The sequence below is a fragment of the Sinocyclocheilus anshuiensis genome, unplaced genomic scaffold (assembly GCF_001515605.1).
Source record: "Sinocyclocheilus anshuiensis isolate Anshui unplaced genomic scaffold, SAMN03320099.WGS_v1.1 scaffold1547, whole genome shotgun sequence".
Lineage (NCBI taxonomy): Eukaryota > Metazoa > Chordata > Actinopteri > Cypriniformes > Cyprinidae > Sinocyclocheilus > Sinocyclocheilus anshuiensis.
Window position 1 is genome coordinate 80578 of NW_015552673.1, and position 24446 is coordinate 105023.

The 24446-nt window shown below is 38.3% G+C and overlaps 2 protein-coding genes across 3 annotated transcripts in view; one reads left to right on the plus strand and one right to left on the minus strand.

Moving 5' to 3' along the window:
• LOC107667461 (pre-mRNA-processing factor 19-like) overlaps positions 1-3930 on the plus strand; it is a 12805-nt gene extending 8875 nt beyond the window's left edge. Inside the window, exons 13-16 of the mRNA XM_016459133.1 lie at positions 1267-1440; positions 2989-3071; positions 3182-3287; positions 3461-3930. Of these exons, the coding sequence (XP_016314619.1) occupies positions 1267-1440; positions 2989-3071; positions 3182-3287; positions 3461-3558 (461 nt within the window). The 3' untranslated portion in view covers positions 3559-3930. The remainder of the gene's footprint in view (positions 1-1266; positions 1441-2988; positions 3072-3181; positions 3288-3460) is intronic.
• Positions 3931-5520: 1590 nt separating this feature from the next.
• Positions 5521-18608, minus strand: LOC107667460 (protocadherin-12-like). Of its 2 annotated transcripts, none has more exons than XM_016459132.1 (4): positions 15621-18608; positions 13729-13820; positions 12539-12672; positions 5521-6137 (listed from the first exon to the last, which is right to left on the minus strand). In XM_016459132.1, exons 1-4 carry the CDS (start codon positions 18507-18509, stop codon positions 5728-5730), a joined length of 3525 nt encoding a protein of 1174 aa, XP_016314618.1. In that variant the 5' UTR covers positions 18510-18608; the 3' UTR covers positions 5521-5727. The 2 variants fall into 2 exon arrangements, with proteins under 2 accessions (XP_016314618.1, XP_016314617.1); XM_016459131.1 differs by having other exon boundaries at positions 15615-18608.
• Positions 18609-24446: the final 5838 nt, after the last annotated feature.

Here is a 24446-nt window from a genome sequence, read left to right on the forward strand (position 1 = left end):
GCACAATAACACACTCAGCAAAATATCGTCTAATTATTGTTATCGATAAAATCCCAGAAAATATAGAGATATAATTTGCCCATCCATAAAAAAAAAGTCTCACACGGCTCCGGGGGGTGAACAAAGGCCTTCTGTAGTGAACCGATGCGTTTTTGTAAGAAAAATATCCATATTCAAAACATAATAATTACTTTAAAGTAGCTTGCACCAACAGTTGTACACAGAAGCAACGTATGATGACGTATGAGTTCAGCGTTGTGCATGCGCCGGTGAGTCTCGTGAAAACCAATGTTTGTTAACAGGAGCAAAGGAAGCAAAGTTTCCTTACTTTAGCAAAGGAAAACCAGTCTCCTCTTGGCTTATATCGAAATCCTCCGACATTCTTCTTTACAAATCCTCGTTTTGTACTTCTAATTCTTGACCATTGTTTTGTTTTGATCTCTCCGCTGCGCTTCCGTGTGCGTCACTTCAGAGCGGCGCATGCGCAAAGCTGACCTCATACGTCATCTGCCCGGAACTGCTTCCGTGTACAACAGTGAGCGCAAACTAGATTCATGTGATTATTTTTTTGAATATGAATATTTGAATATGGATATTTTTCTTACAAAAACGCATCGATTCGCTACAGAAGGCCTTCGTTCACCCCCCCGGAGCCATGGGCGATTTTTATTCAAGTTCTTTTGGACTGAAGCATTCATTTTTGGGTGAACTAACCCTTTAAGGAAATTGTTAACTGGAAAAAAATGTATACAACCATAAAACAAACAATAGAACAGAACAATAATGTTATATAATAGAAAAACAATATAATGATCATTTATTGATCCCTAATTTAGTGGTGATTTTAATGTGCTTTTTATGTGTATCGCCAACTCAGTCTAAAAATACAGAGAAACAATTTTTGGTCCATATCGCCCAGGCTTACTTTACATTGGTGATAATCGTCCTAAATACTGTACCAGTTGAACTAGTTCCACATGCTCAGTTCAGATTTATTTAATGGAAAATGTCTTATTTTAACTAGATTTTTACTGTATTTAATGTCTTGCATTGTGAATTTAGAAGCTTGGCTTTTGGATGTAATGATGCTGCTTGACTGGGGAAAAAAAATCATTTGAGCAAATTAATATGTGCAACATAAATATAAAGCATTTAATATCTCTGAAGGCTGAAAAATGTCTTTTATTTTGTTAGCTATATTGCCCCTGCTCTTAAATTTGATTGTTCACATATGGAAAATGTAAAGCCTTTCTTATTTCCCTTCAGCTCTGACCTGTGCTCAGTTCCATCCTGACGGTCTGATTTTCGGCACTGGCACGGCAGATTCTCAGATTAAGATCTGGGATCTGAAGGAACGGACCAATGTAGCCAACTTCCCCGGACATTCAGGTCCTGTGACGTCCATCGCCTTCTCTGAGAATGGATACTATCTGGCCACTGGTAAGTCACATGACCCTGACTTAAATAATAATAATTTATGCATTTAGCAGACACTTTTATCCAAAACGACTTAGTGCATTCAGGCTGTACATCTTTTACCAGTATGTGTGTTCCCTGGGAATCGAACCCACGACCTTTTGCGCTGCTAATGCAATGCTCTACCACTGAGCCACAGGAACATGACTTGGGAGGGAAGTGGATGTCAGGTCACATTTATTTAAAATAAACAGGAAAATGACTAGGGTTGGGTATCGTTTGGTTTTTTTCGATACCGGTGCCAAATCGATACTTTTAAAATGGTTCCGGTGCCTAAAAGGTCCCTGAACCGATACTTATATAAAAAAAATTCCCCAAAAAAGGATGAATTGGCCATTAGCACTATAAACACACAGTGGTGGAAAGAGTACTGAAAAAAAATATACTCAAGTAAAAGTACCATTACCTTCCAAAAAATGTAGTGTGAGTAGAGTAAAGGTACTTGTCCAAAAGACAATAAACACTCGACTGCGACAATATAGTTTTATCTGTTTTATTCAAGCCATCTGGTATTTTCATAATAATTAGTGGTCGAACGATATATCGCCAAGGCCGATATATCGGCCGATATTTGGCATTTTTTTTAAATATCGCCATCGGCCGATAAGTTTTCCTGTTTGTCCGATGCCTTCGAGGTGGGACTTTTATTTTGACGGCACGACAGACTTTTATTTTGACGGCGCTGAGAACGGCAGCGCCTGAACACACAGTGCTCACATTCTCCCTCTTGTTCGCTATCGTCGTTAACAGTTCTGTCCACGGACAGAAGTCTATCTAATAATCAGGTAGAACTGTTAAACAAAGGAATTAAAATGTATACAAAAAAGTATTATAACGATTGCTTTTATATTGTTAGTAATAGGTGAATACAAGGGAGGTTTAGCTTTAGGCATTTTAATTTAAGCATGTTTAGCTTAGTTAACGGAAGGCTAGCTGCTGCCATCAGAGCAAGTGTAATTACTGCATTCACGCGCTCCTCGGATGCTCTCATTTCCCGAGTTGTGCTTTTAAGTCAGAATGTGAAAACAACATGGACACTCGCGTTACTACAACGATGTGTTGGATTTGTATTATTAGAGCTTTCTGACTTGAGTTCACATGCATTTTCTCAGTCGGGAAATGATTTTTCACGTGCGGTGCCGGTGATGATGCTTCTTACGTCCGTTTCGGAGAATCAGAGGACAAATATTTCAATCGATGGCTCAGGCATGGCACCGAAATTTGCGTTCGGATTCGGTTCTATTACATACCGGTTACATGGGTACCGGTGCCATATTGGTACCGGGTTTCGGTACCCAACCCTAAAAATAACTGTTAATGTTGCAGAATTAATTATAAAACTACTCTAATTTCAGCTCTAAAGCAGCTCTACAGAAGGCATTAGTGTCGTAATTCAGCTCAATTCAGTTCAAATTTCGTTCTCATCCAATAGTGTTAGTGCGGTTAAATCAACATTACTGAATGTTAATTGTCTTTTAAACTCTGTTTCTACCTTTTTTGTTTGACCTGTAGGTGCTCAGGACAGTTCACTCAAGCTGTGGGATTTGAGGAAGCTGAAGAACTTCAAGACAATCACTTTGGACAACAATTATGAGGTCTTCTTGCACAGGCCACAGATATGACTGCCATGTGTTCTTCATCCGTGTGACACCATTTTACTGCTTTTACAGAAAGCATGGCTAATATTTCTGCATTCCTCCTGTAGGTGAAGTCTTTGGTCTTCGACCAGAGTGGAACATATCTGGCTGTTGGTGGATCAGACATAAGAGTTTATATCTGTAAACAGTGGTCTGAGGTCCTCAACTTCTCTGGTGAGAATGTTGTGTTTTGATTAGTAATATTATACATGAAATGCCATTCTGTGTGTACTTTTATGCTGTGTGAGGTTTGCTGTCTTATTTGTCTAGAATGTTTTGTTCTGAGCTATCAAACTTTGTTTTTGTTTGCTATGCATTGTTTTAATCTCTCTTCCTTTCTCTTGTAGATCACTCTGGTCTGGTTACCGGTGTGGCTTTCGGCGAACATGCTCAGTTCCTGGCGTCCACTGGCATGGACCGAAGTCTCAAATTCTACAGCCTTTAATAGAAATGGAGAACCTTCAGGAGAGATTTAAAACAGGATGCAATCATTTTCCCACAGCAAATATGTCTGTCAGTAATAAATTGTGCATGTGTATACATAGATATTCATTCACTGTCTCATACATCATTGTAGTGATGAATTCCTCCGATACATACAGTATACCAGACTTTGAAATCGGTAACTTCTCTTTTGTTAAAGTTATTGCTTTAAGACAGATTTTGGCAGATTCGGGTTGATTTGAGCTCTTCTACTTTTTAAGCTTTGATTGTAGGTTGGTGAGCTTTGTTAGTGTCCCATGACTTATTTTTTATCCTTTTGTGGACAATAACAACAAATGTGAAATAGATTCCAATAAAGTTTAAATGATTTTTAGTTATTGTTTTATGTATTCACTGAATGTGCACTTGCAAGAAGTGATCAGGAGTTTGTGTTCTATTCAGGATGTCTGTTTTTACAATGCAGTGTTTGACAGGAGCATTACAGAGAACAGTGCCTTAATATCTCCTGTGAGCTGGACAATAACAGCCATTGCCAGGAAGAGTTTCATGAGGTGTTAGGATGATGACATTTTGGAAGAAGCTAAGACTGTGCAGGGGAGTCCATCATCCGTCTGCTTACTTGGAACCTTTTATCAAACGCTACTGGCTTTAGTACTACCAGCCTAAAGCCTGTTCAAACATGATCCCTCAGATTTTTGAGTGCAGCTTCTATATATATATATCTCTCTCTATATATATATCTCTCTCTCTCTATATATATATATATGGCCAAGATGAGCCATTAATACTTTTATCTACTTTAGCAGAAGAAAAAACTTTGGAGTGTTACTTTATCAACTTTTTGGAGTACTGTTGTGTAATATATATATATATGAGTTTCTAAATTATAAACTTTGCTGAAAAACTTATTGCACACAATCTACTACATGCCTTCAGTTGTCTGATTGATAGCCTTTATGACTTTACTATGATTATAATATAAATATTTATATAAAGATAGAAATTATTGGGAGATACAGAGTGACTGATATCTATATGCATTTTATGTCAGTAGCCTTTTTTATACTTTTATTAAAAAAAGCAATGATTTGCATGTAAAGCTATCAAAATGTAATCTTTTTTTTTTTTTTGTCAGATAAATGCAACATCTGCACCGAATTGCATGTTTTTCCTCAGTTTGGGACTGATTAAAATTAAGGTGTTTTTTTCTCCTTGAGTGTGAGCTCTATATCATACTATTCATACCCTTGTTCAATAAATTGTTCCAATTCAACAAATTAGTTTATTCTGTCACACAATTATGCTGTAATGTTCTCAGAGAATCATAACCGTGCTGATAATCAGACCAGCTGCATGACAGTGCTTTTCCTGTATTCTTATATTGATTTTTTTTTAAATTTCCTTCTTTTTTTTTTTTTTTATTCATGGGGTTTTTAGGGTTAAAATACGTTTTCATTGTAACCTTCAAAATAAATACAGTACAGTACGTTTTTTTGAATTATTTATTTCAGGTATATAGTTTACAAAAAGAAAACGTGATGTCAATTATGAATACAAAAACAGCACTACACATAACAAATGACATTGAAAAAATATATACATCTTTGCTTTGATATCAATAACTTATAACATTCAAAGAAAAAGAAGAAAAACCGTTACATTCAGATCATAACTGAATTTTGTCATCAGTGCTTTGCAGTTCTTACAAACGATGACCAAGTCTTGCATATACAGTGTTAGGCTTACTTCTAAATGATCTGATTATTACATGCCCTGTAACTATACAAATTCATATTTACATTAGAGAACCGGCATAAAAAATAACCAAACTAGCCAGCAGTGGGCGCTGTCAGAGGAAATCCTGCAGCTTGAGGAAGACTAGCAGAAGATTTACTGGGTTTCTTCTGAGAGAAAAGACTTGTTTGGGCTTCAGAGGGTATAAACAGCTACTTCCTAAAGAGGAGACAGACTCATTTCTGCTATACACTGCATGAACTGCACCAGTTCACAGAGCTCAATTAGTTCTCGCAAAAGGATATATCAAAAACAAATCACATTTTTTTCAGTCTTATAATGCACTACTGATAAGATGTTTTGTCATTCTAAGTGTTCCTGAGGCTCGTTTGGAACCTAAAATGATTTGGCACCAGAAACGAAACATTCTTTGCTGTTATGGCATAGGGTTGGCATATTGCATTATGGGGGTTTGCCCTTGTTGGCGTGTGTGAGCAGCACCTCCGTTTGCAGGTGTGTCTAAGCCGAGTGAACGTCTATAAGCTGCTGATAGTCTGTAGAGCATGTCAGCAGGTGGACATGACTGGGCATCGGCTTTCTGTGTCAACAGCATCTCAAACAGGGAGCTCACTTCTGAAATCAGAGCTCTGCCACCCAGCGGGGCCTTCTCTGGGGTTTTACCAAAAGTAGAGAAGGAAGTGGAATCATCAAGACCAGCCATGGGACAGTGGGCATCAGGGGATGGTGGCCCATCCGGGATAAACAGGTTTTCATGGTAGTCGGTTGTCAGAGGAAGAGAAAGACGAGCCATCCATGCCGGATCGGGAATGTCTGAGAACACATCATCTACACAAAAAGAGGAATAGAATATATAAAATTGTATTTAAAAATATGTATGTAAAATATGTAAACAAGCATTTACAAAAGTAGTAATAATAAATTATATATACGTATATATTCTGGCCATAAATATAATAAAATATTTACAAACATCTGAAAAAAAGGCTACAAAACCTGTCTGAATCTTGTTTACTTGTTTGAGTTTGTGTAGATGAAAAACAGGATGACAGGAAATACCGAGAGGAGGTGTGCATTCATCTTTAATTCAGTAAACACGCATTTCCTTCGCCTGTCATTTCATGCACATCTGCTGAGTTTGAACACAGATGAGTATTGCCAGTAACACAGCATGTCTTAAAATCACACAGTTAGCCATGTTTTTTTAGGGCAAAGGAAGTGATACGGTGCAACAACAAACAAGGAAATTACCTTCATCAAGCCAGAAAAATTCCAGAAATACTTGGTTAAGTGAATACGCTTCAATTCTGTTATAACTTGACTCTTTTTCACATATTAAAATTTCACACTTGTTTGTGTGTGAAGCAGCCTCTTTGTACAGCTCCTAAAAATAAAGGCATCTATGTTTCCATGAAGAACCTTTTCATTGAACAAACAGTTCTTTATAGTAGAAAACGGTAAATATGATAAATAATAAAAATAAATATAGCTCCAAATTGCACATCTTTATATGATTGGTTGCATTTTATTATTTGCATTTAGCATTGTTTTTACTCTGCCATGCATTTTTGGTCATCTAGTGTATCATTGCAGGCTACTTCACTGACCAGCTTCACATAACACAAGCTCAGTCTTAGCTGGTTAGCTGGAGTGGCTATAGCAGAAATATTTGTTTTTGAATGAGCGAGGAGAACCCAGAATATGATGGACCCTGGAGCTCCGAAACAGACACACGAACATAGCGAGGCATGCAGACAGCCTCCACGAATCTGACACAGCTTTATAACCTTTCTTGAGTGTTTTTTCTTGTCTGTGGATCAGAGATTCCATGGACTTAATTAAAGATGGAGGAGAAACAAAAGGGCTCAGCATATACAGGAGCTTTTGGAGAGAGTGTGTGAGTAAAGATCTGGAATCCAGCGAGCGCTGATCAAACGAACCCACACTGGCCAACATCAGAGAGCTCAGTCAGAACCTCCAAACCTCGTTTTCATGACTTCCTCTCTCCACAGCTCTTTCAAATCCGGCCTATCTCTGAATTCACCCCTTTGCATTATTATTCGTTAATAATTATATGGCCCATACTTCTCACTATATCTTTCTTACTTTTATTCCACAAATCTCCTCCTTACAGCATCTCATAATTAATGATGGAGGAAATGGTGGCATCTGTAATTCCTCTAAAGCAGTTAAACCAATTAACTCACAGACATTTTATGGTAAAAATGCCATAAAGAATCCAGCCACATCCAAACAACCACCGGCAGACTTACACACACTACAGCGACATGTGTGTAACATTCATCCAGTGTTACTGCTGGTATGTATGCCACACTTTCTCAAACAAGCCAACAGTCAGTCAGATGAGTTCAAACTCAGAAAACTACACTGTCTGTAATAGTTGATAGGGCATTCATATGCATTTGCTTAGGTGTTTAGAGAGATTTTCAGGAATATTGCATGAGGGTGAAAGATTTCCCCTTCCCGTTTTCACAATTTAGGTTTGAAAGTGACTTCTGTTTGAGCAGCACTGCTTCATTCATCCCTACACTATTGACAATAGATGAATCTCTTTTGTCTGTGAAATTTCGCTAATGTGACCACACCTTAAAAGCCTGTTCACACCAAGAACGATAACTAAAACGATGACTATATTAGCATTCACACCAACGCACGATAGCGTTCTGTTTATTACAAGCATGTTCTGCAGTTTTGTCATCTGCTGCATTAAATGCTAAAGTCATGTGGATTCTGATTGGCTCTCCTAGTTTTTATAGTTCGTCAGCTGGAATAAATTGTTCAGAAAGTGATTCCAACAATATTGTTTCTGTGTGCCTTTATTGTTAAAGCTGTGGTGTGGACTTAGAATTAGAAAGTTATCGCTCTCATTATAGTTTTGTCTTTGGTGTGAATGGGCCGTAACTCTAAGAGAGTTTATTGCCTGACAAAGTATCACCTTCTTCTAGTAAGCCTGACTGCTTAGAAGAGTGATAGCGCACCTTTAATGTATCATTCATGTCAGCAACACAGATGGTGCAAGATGATTTACACACCCCTAACCATAAACACAAGCAATAGTAATAGTGATGCTTGCCTTAACAAGCGCCATTAGTAATCAAGCACCTAACTAATGTAAAGAATGTAAACTATTGTTATTCACTTAAATCACACATAATACAACGAAGTGCACATGTGTCACCTACGGCCCTTGAAAAACAGTGTGAGAAGAATGCGGTTAAGAAACAGCAGCCTGAGGGCAGTGTGGCCTTCAAAGGAAGAGTGTAGAGACAGAACAATATCTTATACTTGCACACACACACGCGAACACATTTCACACACTCTCATCTTCTCTGTCCTTAGGGTATGCATAACACATACACATCGCCTGCATTGTGTTGAAGTGTTAACAATAAGAGTTACGGCATGACGTGAGGAGCCCAAGGACATGTGAGCATATTCGTGTGAGCAGGTGTGACTTAAGGATCACCCTTGAATCTGCTAAAAGGGTTACCATCATTCAGAGGTGTAAGTAAGTGGTTAAAACTTAGATGACTCAGGAAGAAGAGAATGAATATGTACTTGCATGTTTAAGAACATGCATGTTTTCTTCTTTAGCCTGAAAAACACCACAACCAGATGAATTTCTGGATTAATACTCTGTTCCGAGACCTGGTGAGATGCCTTATTGACTTCTAATGTTCCTAATAGGGCACATCTATACTGCAGTATTGATATAGCAGTATTCACAAGCTGCATATTTGGTATCGATTCCTTTAAAAATACTGATATTAAAATTATATTAATACAAAACGTGTTTTTGCATCACTTTGAAATGTTTTCAGTACTTCTGTTGATGCTTATGCTAAAACACCCCAGACATATTTAGCTGGACTGTGCCACATGACTGTGAGAAGTAAGTGTGCAGCCAAGCAAAGTCGAATATGCACAGAGACACTTCCACGTTAAACAGAGAGTGGCAAAAAAGAAACATACATGCATTTAAGAAATAATCAGTATCCAGTGCTGGGTAGATTACTTACAACGTGTAGTCTGTTACTGATTACAAATTACATGATGAAAACTGTAGTCAGTATTTAGATTACTCATTTCAGGTAATGTATTCTGACTACTTTTGGATTACTTTTAGATTACTTATGACCTACATTTTTACATTTGAAATAGTTTAATTGTTTACCTACATGCCAATGTGACCATTAACCAACATCAGAGAACTGTGAACAAGCAAACGTGTCATTAAATGATTGAAATATAACTTTAAATCTCAGGGGGACTTCAAGTATACATTTTAGGTCAAAAACGTTTGACTGACACAAAAAAAGTTTGGGAATCCCTGCATCACATAAAGAAAAAAAAAAAAACTTCCAGGTTTTAAATAATTTTTGTCAGTTACACATCGGCAGTGTTTAGTAACTTGTGTAATTATTTGTTTCATACATGATATAACTGTTTGAGAGGTGCTTTTGTCCGCAAATTCAGAAGCATGGATCACAAATTAATTCACATGACATTTACATTCTACATATTGTGAATATTCAAAGCTAAACATTATGACACACAGTAGAATTTCAAACGTTCAAAGAGAAAAGAGAAAAATTAGGGAGAATTAAGAAATTATGAATAATTTACTGCCTTTATGTGAATAATCTGTAATCATGTAATCCATAAAAAAGTAACTGTAATCTGATTATGAGCATATTAAAACATAATACAATCTAATGATTATCGTCCAGTGGCACTTACTTCAGTAGTAATGAAGTGTTTTGAGAAAATTATGATTAACTTTGTAAAAACAGAGGTTAGCTGTCTTTCAGACCCATTTCAATTTGCATATAGGAGCAATAGAAGTACAGATGATGCTGTTATAGCCATGACACATTTTATAAATAGGCATCTAGAGGATCCTAGCTCGTATACATGTCTTTTATTTGTAGATTTTAGTTCAGCTTTTAATATGCTGCAGCCACATCTTTTAATTGCGAGGTTGAATGATTTTAAAGTTCACCCTTTTATTACAAAATGGTACTATTCTTTTTTAACCAATCGCAGGCAGCAGGTTAGTGTTAATGGAACACTATCTGAATCTACAGTTTTGAGCACAGGTGCCCCTCAGGGCTGTGTCAGTTGACCGGTTTTGTTGTTGTTTTTTGAGTATAGAAGGTGTTACTCTAATAATTACATCATTAAATTCTCAGATGATACGGTAATCTTAGGTTTATTGAAAAAGAACGGGGACTTGTCTGAATATTTTTCAGAGATTGGAAGGTTTGTGAATTGGCTTGAGGACAACCACCTAGCTCTAAATGTCAATAAGACAGAAAGATGGAGTTTGACCCTAGAGGAGTTGGTGATCACAGGCCACAATCAAACCATCATACAGGTCCCATCATATAAATATCTTGGTGTCTTTTTTGATAATTCACTGACATGGAACATCCATGTAGATAATTGTAGTAGGTTACAACAACGGTTGCATTTTTGACGTCGTCTGAGAATTCATGTTGTTGATCAAAAGTTCATGATAATTTTCTATCAGGCAGTCCTTGAGAGTTTAATCAGGTACAGCATCACAGTCTGGTTTGGTAATCTGTCTGTGCAGCTGAGAATTTAACTGTACCGGATGATTCACACTGCCTGGGAAATTATTGGTGTTAAAGAACAGACGTCATTGTAAATTATTCATACAGAGTATGAGTTGTTGCCCTCTGGGAGGAGGTTTAGAGTTACTCATTGTAGATTGAATAGATTTAAAAACTCATTCATTCCTGTGTCTATAAAGTTGTTAAACAGTGGCAGTATGGAGCTGTAATTTGCTGTAATTTTTTACAATTTTTTATTGTCTGTATTTGTTGATAATTGTGTGTTAATTGTGAGCTGACTGCAGCATGGGTGATGGGCCCAAGACAAATTTCCCCACATGTGGGACAATAAAGCTTACCTTACCTTACAAGTACCACATTTTTGGAATCTGATTACGTAATCCAGATTACATGAAATCAGTTACTACCCAGCACTGTGAGTATCAGTCTCGGAACTAATAAAAATAAGGTTGGTATCCCTGTAGTTCCCTGTAGTTAACTGTAATGGAACCTTTTAAGTGGAACACTCAACATAGGCAGTAGATCCACACACTGAAGTGCACAGGAGCTTTAACTTAAAATTGATTCTTTCTTTTGGAACTAGAGTGGAATATCTCAGTAAGATGATTCACTGTGTAACCGTGATTGGGTGGAAACCAACACTGACATAAAGATTGAGTTAAAACTGCTCAGACATCAGAGAGATAACACAAAACAAACTAGACCTTTGATTCAAGAGAACAAAAAAGGTCCCTGCTAATTTAGAGCGTGCTAAATCTCAAAACAATAGATGGAAGGAACTGCACACAAACATTTACTCTATACATAGACAAAGGAAACACAGCAGCAAAAATCTGAATATAAAATATCTGGAAATCACCTACAAAGATAGTAAATCCTGTACTGTACTCAGAATCAGGAAACCATTTCACATCACCTTACTTCACTTAGATTACACAGTTAGTTCAGGTCCTCTAATTTCATTCAAAGTCCTCCACTTATTGATATTTAGTTCAACTGCTGTGAGACATTTCACTGTTTGTGTCACTTGTTGCATACTTGATATTCAGAACAACAGCACTTTTGCTTGTGTGGCATGACGTAAATTAACAGTTCACCCCCAAAAAAAAAATTCAGTCATCATTTCCTCAACCTTATTTCATTTAATTTAGACTTTTACTCATATATAAACATTGATCAATGCACAAACATAGAGGTCATCAAATATAGTAATCAGAAGCTCAGACTAACTTGTTTGAGATGTCATATTAATATATCAGTATTGCATATGAATAAAAGCCTAAATTGAATCTGTTTATCATATAAAGTGATTGTGTCTATTCGGAACAGCTGGATTCACACAAATGACTTTTGCAATATCTTAAGGAAGTTTTTGATGTATGAAAGTTTTGCTTGCATGGACTTTCAAAGGATGGACAAAAAATATGAGAAAATATAAAAAATATCTTCCCTTGTTTGTCAAAGATGAACAAAAGTCTTTTGGGTTTGTAATGACAAGAAGGTGAGTAAATGATGGCAGAATTTTCATTTTTCGGTGAACTATCCAGCAGTGAAACATAACAGTGGACTCAAATCCAAATAATAGTTGCTTTTAAAAGTATGGACATTTACCAGAAGTAAGCAGATTGTTGAGGCCTTCTTCATATAAGGGGTCCACAGGTGAGTCCCAGTCCATGTCACCCATTTCACTCTCACCATGACCACTGTCTTTAGTGCTCAGCCAATCAGCATCCTGAGCCCCTGACCTACAATGCACAATGAAAATAGTAAAGCAGTGAGAACATTTTGGAACATGTGCCAACATCACAGAGCTCTGAATGATAAAATAAGTTATAAGTAAAATGTAAGTAAATAAGTAAAATATAATGCAATTTAATGCAACTAAACTGAAGCATATTGACAAATGAATTGTACATAGGGCAAATGTTGTGGAGCATTTAAAAAAATCAAACCATGTTAAATAGAATTAATTCAATTAAAATTATTCATTTTTAAACACTTTAACTACCATTGAAGAAAAGTACCATGCTGTTACCTTTTTTTTTAATGTTACAAGGATAATATGATTTAGACAAAACCATAACGGAATACTGTGGTATTCAAAGTGTAGTAGCATGTAAATACCATGAATATGATATTCAATACCATGCTATAATGAAGTACCAAGGTACTAGCACCGTCACTGTACCATAGTGCTGGCACAATACCTTTTTGTAAGGCAATATCAGGGGAAATACATTTGTGATTATCTTTAATATCAGTTTAACAATGTTCTCAAAACTGGGATTTTACACTGAGCTAAAATGATCTCAACACTAAATCTGAACACACAACTGAAGGAAGTGTGACTGCACTTTTGACTACGCTGTGTCTTTATTTTAAACAAGCCCTGTCTTGCACAGATGAGTCACAGTCTATGCTTTCTCGTTTTGATTCTAAATGAACCTAAGTTACATTTATAGAAACAGTACTGCATTCTGCCTGATACCAATCTGTCTTGAGTAAGACAGGGAGGGCTGATCACAGCTATGATACGCCTCATCCTGTACTCACTGACTGACGGATACTTCCGTTTTACTTTTTTTTTTTTACCAGAAATCTACCTGATAAAATCGGAATAACAATGAGACCAACTTCTAAAGTGAAGTGAGTGAAGTGACATGTGGCCATGTTCTAAGATTGTTATTGTGGTGTTGATTTGAGTTCTGTGTATTTGTATTAGTATGAATATACACGACTACAGTTTTTATCGTTTTGATCAAGAGCTTGAATAAAGTCAAAAGGAGGACAAAAAGGCTTACCGGCCAGTTCTGTGGGAATACTTGTTGCCACGAAAATTTGGTCGAGGCTGAAGTTGCCCCTGATGCAACAGAGACAGGAGCTGAGACACCTGCTGTAGAATTAAAATGACACAAAATTAATATTTTTATGTAGGGGAACTTATCACGTAACTCACTTTAATCTATTAAATGCACAATAATTCACAATAAAAATCTGATTATGAATTCACAATTAATTATGTTGAAAAACAATAGAAATTGTACACAATGCCTGAACCACCACATACAATTTGCAGGCCATTTGGTCTTCTGGAATGCCATAATTTCATAATTCATGATATACTTTTGCCCCGGGTTTCACAGACAAGGCTTAAGCCTAGTCCCAGACTAAAACTTAATTCTGAGCTGTTTCAACTGAAAGAAACTTGCACTGATTGACAAGATAGACACCAGTAATGTTTTTTTTCTAAGGCATGTTTATAAAAATTACTTAAATGTCCTAATTGAACTATGACCTAATCCTGGCTTAGTCTAAGCCCTGTCTGTGAAACCAGGCCTGGGTCTGTTACAGAATAAGCTGCAACATAGTAGATGGACAGCCACACAGCACATTCTGGGACGGGAAAATGGGTTGTGGAGTTGTAGAAGGGGTGAGGGGGAGCTGGCACTTGGTAAATTCTCTTTCCCCCGGTTTCACAGACAAGGTTTAAGCCTAGTCCTAGACTAACATGTAAGTCTAAACTGTTTCAACTGAAAGAAACTTGCACTGATTGATCTTACAATATGTCAGTGGCCTTATTTTGTCTCAAGATAGACACCAGTAATGTTTTTTTTCTAAGGCATGTTTATAAAAATTACTTAAATGTCCTAATTGAACTATGACCTAATCCTGGCTTAGTCTAAGCCCTGTCTGTCAAACCAGGCCTGGGTCTGTTACAGAATAAGCTGCAACATAGTAGATGGACAGCCACACAGCACATTCTGGGACGGGAAAATGGGTTGTGGAGTTGTAGAAGGGGTGAGGGGGAGACAGGAAGCTGTTTCTACACAGAGTCTATTCTTTTAGAGGCTATTTCCTTCCAGGATGCACTTAAGAAACCCAGCCTTGGCTGCGAGGACAGGCACCGGTGACATTTCGGCCCCTTTTCCCCTGCAGTCGCTACAGGTCTAATTTGCCAACTGGGCCATGTGAGTAAGGGAGGGTGGATTGGAGAAGAGGGTGGGGGTCAGGATCCATGCTATTCCTGACTGGCCACAGTATTCACGTGAGGACTCAAACCCATGCCAGGACCTTTTGTTCTGCTAAAGGTTTCGGTAGAGGTAAGCATCTGGGTGGACCCAGATCCAGAGGATACACAGTTTGACTAGCGCAGCACTTTTGGTCTTTGTTGGTGAAAAGCTGTTATTCTCACTTTTCTTTTCTTTTTTTTATTTAATGAGAATCAGGTCAGTACCAGCAAACTACCACCAGCCCATACATGTCTGAGAAGTGTAATCTTACGGTGCAGAAATATCTGTGTTTGGTTTAAGTACCTTCCCCCCTCATAGGACAACCATGGAATTAATCTGTTTTTCTTTCCACATTCAGTATGACTCTGTAATGTGATAACATTGAGGATTGGCAGCGTTTTCTCCTGAGGCATATTAAAGGTTTAAGTTACTGTGTGACACTGATGTGTTTTTGAATGCACTTCAGTGCCTTCATCATCTGTCAACTGTCCCCTTAGGCTATTATAGATATGGCCCAGTTCTGCAGTACGGCAGAATGAGAAAACTACCATGTACTTGAACCTATATGAACTGGGATACCTTGAAATTTAAGCCAATAACTTTCAAAGTAGTTTGATCTAATGTATTTTCATATCTGAAATGTTAGAATTGTAAAAAAGAACAAAAAAATCTCTTACTTGCACGTCGGGTGAGGCAGAGGACAGTTCAATAGAACCGTTCTCTGCAAAGGCTGCCATAGAGAGTCGAACAAGGTTTCTCAGGATCTGCCTGTGGTCTGACTCTTCCATCTTTTCTCTTCTTTCTGTGGTCTTTGGTCTCCGTAATGTGGCCTGATTACTGGGAACTGAAGTTATGGTTTCTGAGGGGTCCGTGGTCGTTATCTTGACTTCTTCATTTTTGTTTCGTCTGAGTGTGCTGGTCTGTGAGTTTGCAAAAGACGAGGAGGAATAATTTCTGGTCTTTTGCAGGGTTCTATACGTTGTTCCTGGGTTATAAGGAAGTGTTCCATTCCACTCTATGCTCCCAGGTTTTCTGAGTATTTTGCTTTGAGTGAGTGGTGGGTTCCCATCCATTTCCGTATGGGCTTGATTTTGAGCCATGCGAGCAAGGGTTGGTGTAAGGGCAAACTGACCCTGTGGATGTGGTTTTTCAACTAAAGGTGATGCACACGACAATGCCTCAGCTTCATCTTGTGGAGTTTCTTTACGACCCCAAAGCACTGGTACCAACTGGATGTCAGTCTTGTGAATGTGCTTCTGTGGCCGTCGTGGGTGACGGGTGTAGGTTGACTCAGCTTGTCTACAATTATAAGCACGGTTGTCCCGTTTGTCAGGACGACAGAATGTTTTGGCCAAAGCGATGGCTACAAATAATACCAGGCAGGTTGATCCAAGGCAGATGGCCAAGAGCATTGTAAAACTGTACTGGGCCTGGTTATCATGAGACAAGTTCTTTAGGTGGTCACGAAAGTTGATGAATGTCACTTCCAAAGTGGTTCTTGTGGTTAGCAAAGGTGTTCCCATATCAGATACGGCAATGCCCAGTTTAAAAGTTCTACCAATCAATTCTGTTGCATTGGTTGTGTTCACACAGAGCTGCCCAGTAGTTTCGTCCAGAAAGAATAGATTAGAAGGCTTGCCATCTGTTATTCTAAAACTGAGTCTTCCATTGAGACCAGAATCTGGATCACTGGCCCGAATGGTGGTGGCCAGAAACCCTTCGCGTTTGTTAAGGGAAGAGTAATTTCCTGGATTGTAGAAGTTATCCTCCAGAGCTTTGACTCCAAGTTCAGTCACAATCTCTCCTTTGTCCACATTCACTGGGACGCTTAGCAATGCAATTCCCTTCTTGGGTAGTGGCTCATGAATTATGGGATAATTGTCATTAACATCCTGTATCTCAACCAGCACTGTTGCACTACTGGTCATTGGTGGGTATCCTTGATCTACAGCCTCCACAATAAATGAGTAGGAGTGTGATTCTTCATAGTCTAATGATTGTTGGACAGTAACAGCCCCACTGCTGGGGTGGACTGAGAAAAATGCTGTTGGTGTCCCCAGTTCATTTGATTCTCTAATGGAAAATGATACCCTTCCACTGAGGTCCAAGTCAACATCATGTGCCTCCACAGTCAAGAAACTGAACCCAGGTGTGTTGTTCTCTTTGAGGACACTCTGGTAGAGACTTTTTGTAAACAGTGGTGCGTTATCATTTTCATCCAAAACATGGACGGTCAGGTGCTTAATACAGGATAGAGAAGGATCACCACGGTCCTGAGCTAGAAGAGTAAGGTTATATTCCATTTGTCTCTCACGATCCAGTGTATCATTGATTACAACCATGTAATTGTCTCCATGGATCTGTTTGAGTCTGAAGAGGCCAGATCCACTCAGAATGTGCACTTGTACCTGCCCATTTGCCCCAGAATCGGCATCAGATACCATCACAAGAGCAAGGAAAGTTTCATATGGTGCTCCTTCAGAGACTGTTGCAACAGGGGAATCTGGCGGAGCCCATGTTATATGTATCCGGGGAGCATTATCATTGACATCTCGCAATTTGACTTGCAGCTTGTGGTGAGACGGGATTGCATTGGGCCCAAGATCTCGAGCTTGGATGTCTATCTCATACACATTCTTTTCTTCAAAATCTAAAGGGCCTTGTAAAGACAAAACACCTGTTTTGGGATGGATACTGAATAGTCTTTGCACTTCCAGTGGGACATGTTTACTAAGAGAGTACTCAACTTCCCCATTAGCACCTTGATCAGGGTCTGTAGCACGAAGATTAATGACAATCGTCCCACGAACAGTGTCCTCTGCTAGTTCGATAACTCCCGGGGCCTCCTCAAATACAGGGCTATTGTCGTTGGAGTCGAGAATTGTGACTAAAACTTTTGTTCTGCCTGATTTTGGCGGGTCCCCTTTGTCCCAGGCTGTTAGAATCAGTTCTAAAGATGGCTGCAACTCCCTGTCCAGTTCTTTGATGACCACTAATTCAGCCTGCTTGGTCCCTCCAGAAGTACGGACATCCAAAGCAAAGTGCTGGTTGGAAGACAGGGAGTAGGTCTGCAGGCCATTCTGTCCCGCATCTGGATCTACAGCCCATTCCAGAGGGATGCGCATTCTCAGTGAGGCTGTCTCAGAGATCTCCACCTCCTGCACAAGACTGGGAAAGACTGGGCTGTGGTCATTTTGGTCCATCACCTCTACACGAACTGACAGGAAATGCATAGCACCACCCTTTCTGTAGAGAACACTGAAGGCTAGTTCACAAAATTCTGCTCCCCAGCATAGCTCTTCTCGGTCCAGCCTGCCTAGTGTTGATACGGTACCATCCCTTGAGTCAACTGTGACTGGTAGATCATGTCCATGCGGCACGACCCGGAAGTTTTCCAGTGATCCTGTTTCCCCACGTTCACGTAGGTCGTCCAGGAGGCGACCCACCTTTGTCCTTGAGGGCTGTTCTTCCCAGACATGATATTGGATAATGAGGGGAGCAGAGTCCATATTCTGGGCATGACAGTGTGAACACTCAATAAGAGCTGCCAGAAGGAGCCAAACCTGGAGCATGACTGTGTGTGAGGTTTCCTATTTCCTTTAACGTAGAGTCAGATGTGCTAAGCACCTAGATAGGCATTCTGATACATCAAAAGACATCTACAATTCACAAAAGATATTCAAAACATATACACATTTGCCTACTCTATGTTAAAAAAAGAAAAACAAAAAAGTAGAAAACTGCTCTTTTAGAGTCAAAAATGTATAATTAATAATTAATTAATAATTAATAATTAATAATAATTAATAATTAATATAATAATCACATAATGTCACAAATATGAGAAAATTATAATTGTCACAAAGCTTCACAGTTATAACTTTATAGTAGTGTTACCCTATATTAACACTGAGATTTAGTGATATCAACAGACACATTATACCTCACCACAATAATTAAACAGTAAACTACTATGGAAATTAATTAACCACTATTCAGACAAAAACACTTTTGTAAAATAATATTTCCAGACCCTTCTAATTTATAAATAAAGTTAATCTCCCTTAGCCAAATCAATGTTATTCTACAGCTCTACTCACTCACACACAGCTGCTGCTTCCCGGGACTCCAGTCAGCATGAAGTGAGGAACTGAGGAACTTAGGGGGCTGGGATGACACATTCAAGGGGGAATGGCCTGTAAGCCAATAACAGATAGTGAGGGAGGAGAGTACAGTGCTGCTTAACTCCACCCATCTGTAGCAAGGAGTGGATTTTGAATAAATGAGGCTGGAATCAATGGTGTGCTTTTAACGAAACGTGATCCCACTTCTTTCATTCACTGCCTCCAGCTCTTCACACATCTGACTCCTTTTCCAAACTGTCTAAATAAACACAGTAAGAGTCATGGTCTATGGCATCTGTCATCAACGTAGAAGCAAACCTAAGGTGAGACCCTTAGGGGCCCAGAAAACAAAAAAACAGGGCCTGGAGCTGAGGCCTCTGAGAGTGCTGATGTGAAAATACTTCAATTTGAAGCATCTAATGTTTTTCTAAAATATGGTGGAGTGTAGTCAAAAAGCATTTATAACAAAACAAGGAATTTTTTTAGTACATCTTTTACTCAAATTGTTATGCTGCATATAATTTGTATTGAAAAGAAAAACGTTTTGATTAAAAAAATAGTCAATTAACGTTAATTGACTAAATTAATGTTAGTTAAAGTATTAAGAATGAACACAAATTAACAAATGAACATTTGTTGTTAGTAGAAACGTGTTAGCATTTACATAAATGCTTATATATAATTTCAAACTATTCCCAATGGTTTTGGTTGTAAAAGCAAGAGGATAATACAGTATATGTTATTGAAGGCTTGTGGACAATGAAAAGCGGATGGTGAAAGGGGGAAAGTGCAGACCCCCACTTCCCCTCTACACGGGGGTCTCCTAACATAAACTATCCCATTACCTGTGAGCCAATAAAAGCTTTTCCCAGAGTGATAACACAGAGCTGCATGATAACAGAGAGAGGTGACGTGAGCTGGCCTTCCCCTGTTAAAACAAAAAAGTAGAAAACTGCTCTTTTAGAGTCAAAAATGTATGATAGTACCACCACAACCAGGTGCTTTGTAAATTACCATTTACAGTAAATATGTCACAAATATGAGAAAATTATAATTGTCACAAAGCTTCACAGTTATAACTTTATAGTAGTGTTACCCTATATTAACACTGAGATTTAGTGATATCAACAGACACATTATACCTCACCACAATAATTAAACAGTAAACTACTATGGAAATTAATTAACCACTATTCAGACAAAAACACTTTTGTAAAATAATATTTCCAGACCCTTCTAATTTATAAATAAAGTTAATCTCCCTTAGCCAAATCAATGTTATTCTACAGCTCTACTCACTCACACACAGCTGCTGCTTCCCGGGACTCCAGTCAGCATGAAGTGAGGAACTGAGGAACTTAGGGGGCTGGGATGACACATTCAAGGGGGAATGGCCTGTAAGCCAATAACAGATAGTGAGGGAGGAGAGTACAGTGCTGCTTAACTCCACCCATCTGTAGCAAGGAGTGGATTTTGAATAAATGAGGCTGGAATCAATGGTGTGCTTTTAACGAAACGTGATCCCACTTCTTTCATTCACTGCCTCCAGCTCTTCACACATCTGACTCCTTTTCCAAACTGTCTAAATAAACACAGTAAGAGTCGTGGTCTGTGGCATCTGTCATCAACGTAGAAGCAAACCTAAGGTGAGACCCTTAGGGGCCCAGAAAACAAAAAAACAGGGCCTGGAGCTGAGGCCTCTGAGAGTGCTGATGTGAAAATACTTCAATGTGAAGCATCTAATGTTTTTCTAAAATATGGTGGAGTGTAGTCAAAAAGCATTTATAACAAAACAAGGAATTTTTTTAGTACATCTTTTACTCAAATTGTTATGCTGCATATAATTTGTATTGAAAAGAAAAACGTTTTGATTAAAAAAATAGTCAATTAACGTTAATTGACTAAATTAATGTTAGTTAAAGTATTAAGAATGAACACAAATTAACAAATGAACATTTGTTGTTAGTAGAAACGTGTTAGCATTTACATAAATGCTTATATATAATTTCAAACTATTCCCAATGGTTTTGGTTGTAAAAGCAAGAGGATAATACAGTATATGTTATTGAAGGCTTGTGGACAATGAAAAGCGGATGGTGAAAGGGGGAAAGTGCAGACCCCCACTTCCCCTCTACACGGGGGTCTCCTAACATAAACTATCCCATTACCTGTGAGCCAATAAAAGCTTTTCCCAGAGTGATAACACAGAGCTGCATGATAACAGAGAGAGGTGACGTGAGCTGGCCTTCCCCTGTTACTATTGCTGTTCAAAGACAGCAGGTGGGAGATCAGAAGCCTTAACTCTTGATTTCATATTTATGTGTGATCTGATGCTCATGAATTGGGCAGTAGGGAGTTGTGTGCATGTGTTTCTCAGGGGTCAGAGGTCACTTCATGTCATCCGTATCTATCTCTAAAAGAAACAGGCTTGGCTTTCACACATAATCCTCTCTCTATTTTCTAGTTAACTCCATCTGGACCAAACACTGACCAAGAGTTTGACTATTCATGCTCTCTTATTCCCTTTCTTTCCATTTGCTTTCTTTAGCTTTCTCCCCTTCAGTCTCTGTCAGTTTCTGCAGGTCACAAAGGATATAGACTGAGATTGTTAGTGTAATTTGTTTAAATTTAGAAGAAACAGACACCACAAATGACTGAAGAACATGTCTGCATCATATTTCACCTAACAATCAAATACCTTTAAAAAAGAGAAAAAAAGAAGAAGAAAGAAAGAAAGAAACCCTTTGGAGTGTTAAATAAAATTGTATGTTTTAATGCAAAAAACAAAACACAAACAAAAAAAAAGTTCTTGATGCAAAATATACTGTATATTCTTTTTACTTTTGTTTATGGGGGTGAAATATGACCTGGGAAATATGTGATATAATCATGTGAATTGTGAGCAGCATTAAAACTAAACAGTGATAAGGATAGATACCGAAGCATATCTGTCTCACTGTCTTTCGAAATATCACACATGCATGTGTACCAAACTATAATGCAATTATTTGTGAGGTTTTCCAAATGAAAAGCAGAAAAACAAAAGTCCCAGAATATCCTGTATCTGGCTGCCACATTGCTACACTGAGGTTTTCTTCCAAATGTCATATGTGAATTAAATTAGACCACAGTCCCGACACACTCTGTGTGTGCGTTTCACACTGACCTCCCCCAGTGCCTGGGTTTTCCCCCACCTCCACCTTCCCTTATCACGTTAGGATGAGGGATCTAAACATCATTGTACAGCTTAAACAATAGACGGTGACACAGTAAAGCAGCCGGCAGAGATGAACTGCTGCTTGTTGTTGATGTTTTCAGCAGATGGAGAGGAAATGGTGAAGACGCACATAAACAGAAGTTTCACTGGCTTGAGGTCCGATTGTCTCATCTGAGGGCTGGAAGGAATGCCGAACAATCTCACAACACATTCCTGACAGACGACAGCCTCTTATCTCCAGATGGATTTTTGAACAAACGGTGTCCATCTGACAAACAAGCTCTCCTGTCAAGCACTTTGTCTCGCAACATATAGCAACAAAAGACATATAGCAACAATCCCAAAACCTGTCTCATTTCAGAGGGAGATAGTCTAGCAGGACTGAACTGGAGATAAAGAAAAGACAGGAGCAAGTCCTTTTGAGTCTGAAAGGTTGAGGGCAAAAGAAGAGGGGAAAAAAAAGGGGAAAATGGCATTAAATTAGACTGAAATAGAAGGAGCAGGTTTCAACCATCTACATCTGCATGCGTGTGGAAATATGGGCTGTATGGAACATTAGAGACTCTTTATGCCTCCTATAACGATATAACAGTCTGTCTCTCTTTTGCTCTCTTTCATATCCATTCTTTTTTTTCTTAAATGCAGGTGAACTCTTGAGTCAAGTCACCTTTATTTGTATAGCGCTTTATAAAATACTGCTTGTGTCAAAGCAGCTTTACAGGAAAATAGATTGTCAATAATGCAAGATGCAAAAAGGTAAGTGTGTTATCACTAAGATTGCCTTAAGGGGTTTGTTGCAACCGGCTGCTGACCTTCACGTCCCCTCTGAGGGTGAAGAGAGACTGACACTTTGTGTGTTCAGGAGCCTGTCGAGACTAGAGCACAGCCTCTTAAACACTCCACCGCTGACATGACTCAGGCCCGATAAAACGATCTGGACCTCATCCTGAGGACAGAGCCTTGAGACAAATCTGTCAGCTGATCCATAAACAGAGATATGAGGAGGACTAGCATTTATTTTTATAGGTGGAGTGTGATTCAGGGCAGGATGTAGCTGAACTACTGACCTAGATGTTCATTTTAAGAGAAGGGGCAGGGTTTAAGACAGGATACGTGATCACCAAAGAGAGAATTAAAAGATAGAGCAGATAAGTTTATGTTGGTTTAAAGAGAGAAGAAAACTCTTGAAAGGCCATTTTTATCAAGATTTTGACCCAACAACATTCTGTTCTGTCACCAACTATACAGAATATATTGTCATTGTGTTCAAATCAATTCACTATGCACATGAACAAATTTCAACAAACCATCTTTAATAGAATCACTTTATGTTCTGTGAGAAAATTTAGAAATATGCAAAGAAAGAGCAATGGCTGGTTAGTGTATCAGTACCAGTGGTGTAACGTAACGAAGTAATAATACTTCGTTACAGTACTTAAGTATTTTTTGGGAGTATCTGTACTTTACTTGAGTTTTTATATTTTAGCCAACTTTTACTTTTACTCCACTACATTTCCTAATTAAAATGCATACTTTTATACATATTATACATATAGCATATTTGTTACTTACTACAAAATAGTCAGAAGCCAGAAGAACATGGACTGCAGGGAAGCAGGTTTGACGAATCAGTGGTCTGGCACTTGCAAGTTAGACTCATGCTCATGTGCAAACAAGTGCTGCACAACCGCGGATGATTCATTTTCCACTCAAGTCGAGTCTGGGGTGTGCGATATACAGTATATATTCTGCGATAATATGGTAAGTGTTGTTGTAACGATGTGCGATCTGACATTATCAAGTAGGCTAACATTAAATCACACAAAGAGTACACGCACGTTGATTTATTAGTCTATTAATATTCAAAATTCAAGGCATTCTAAATTGTAGACAGCAAAAAATGCTTCTATATTCTTTTTATATTTATATAATTTCATATAGTTAACTTAATCTTTATAACACAAAGAGTGCCATTTTTTCCCCCAGATAGGCTATCAGCATAACAAATGTAATAATCATTTTATAAAAGTTTGATAAAGTTAGCATTAAGTGACTTACATTTCAGACACAATATTGCCTGTTTTTGCTCAATTTTGCCAACGAAAATAGTTCCAAACAAAGATCAGAGCACTGTTTTGCGTCTCTGAGCAATGGACGGTGTTTACTTA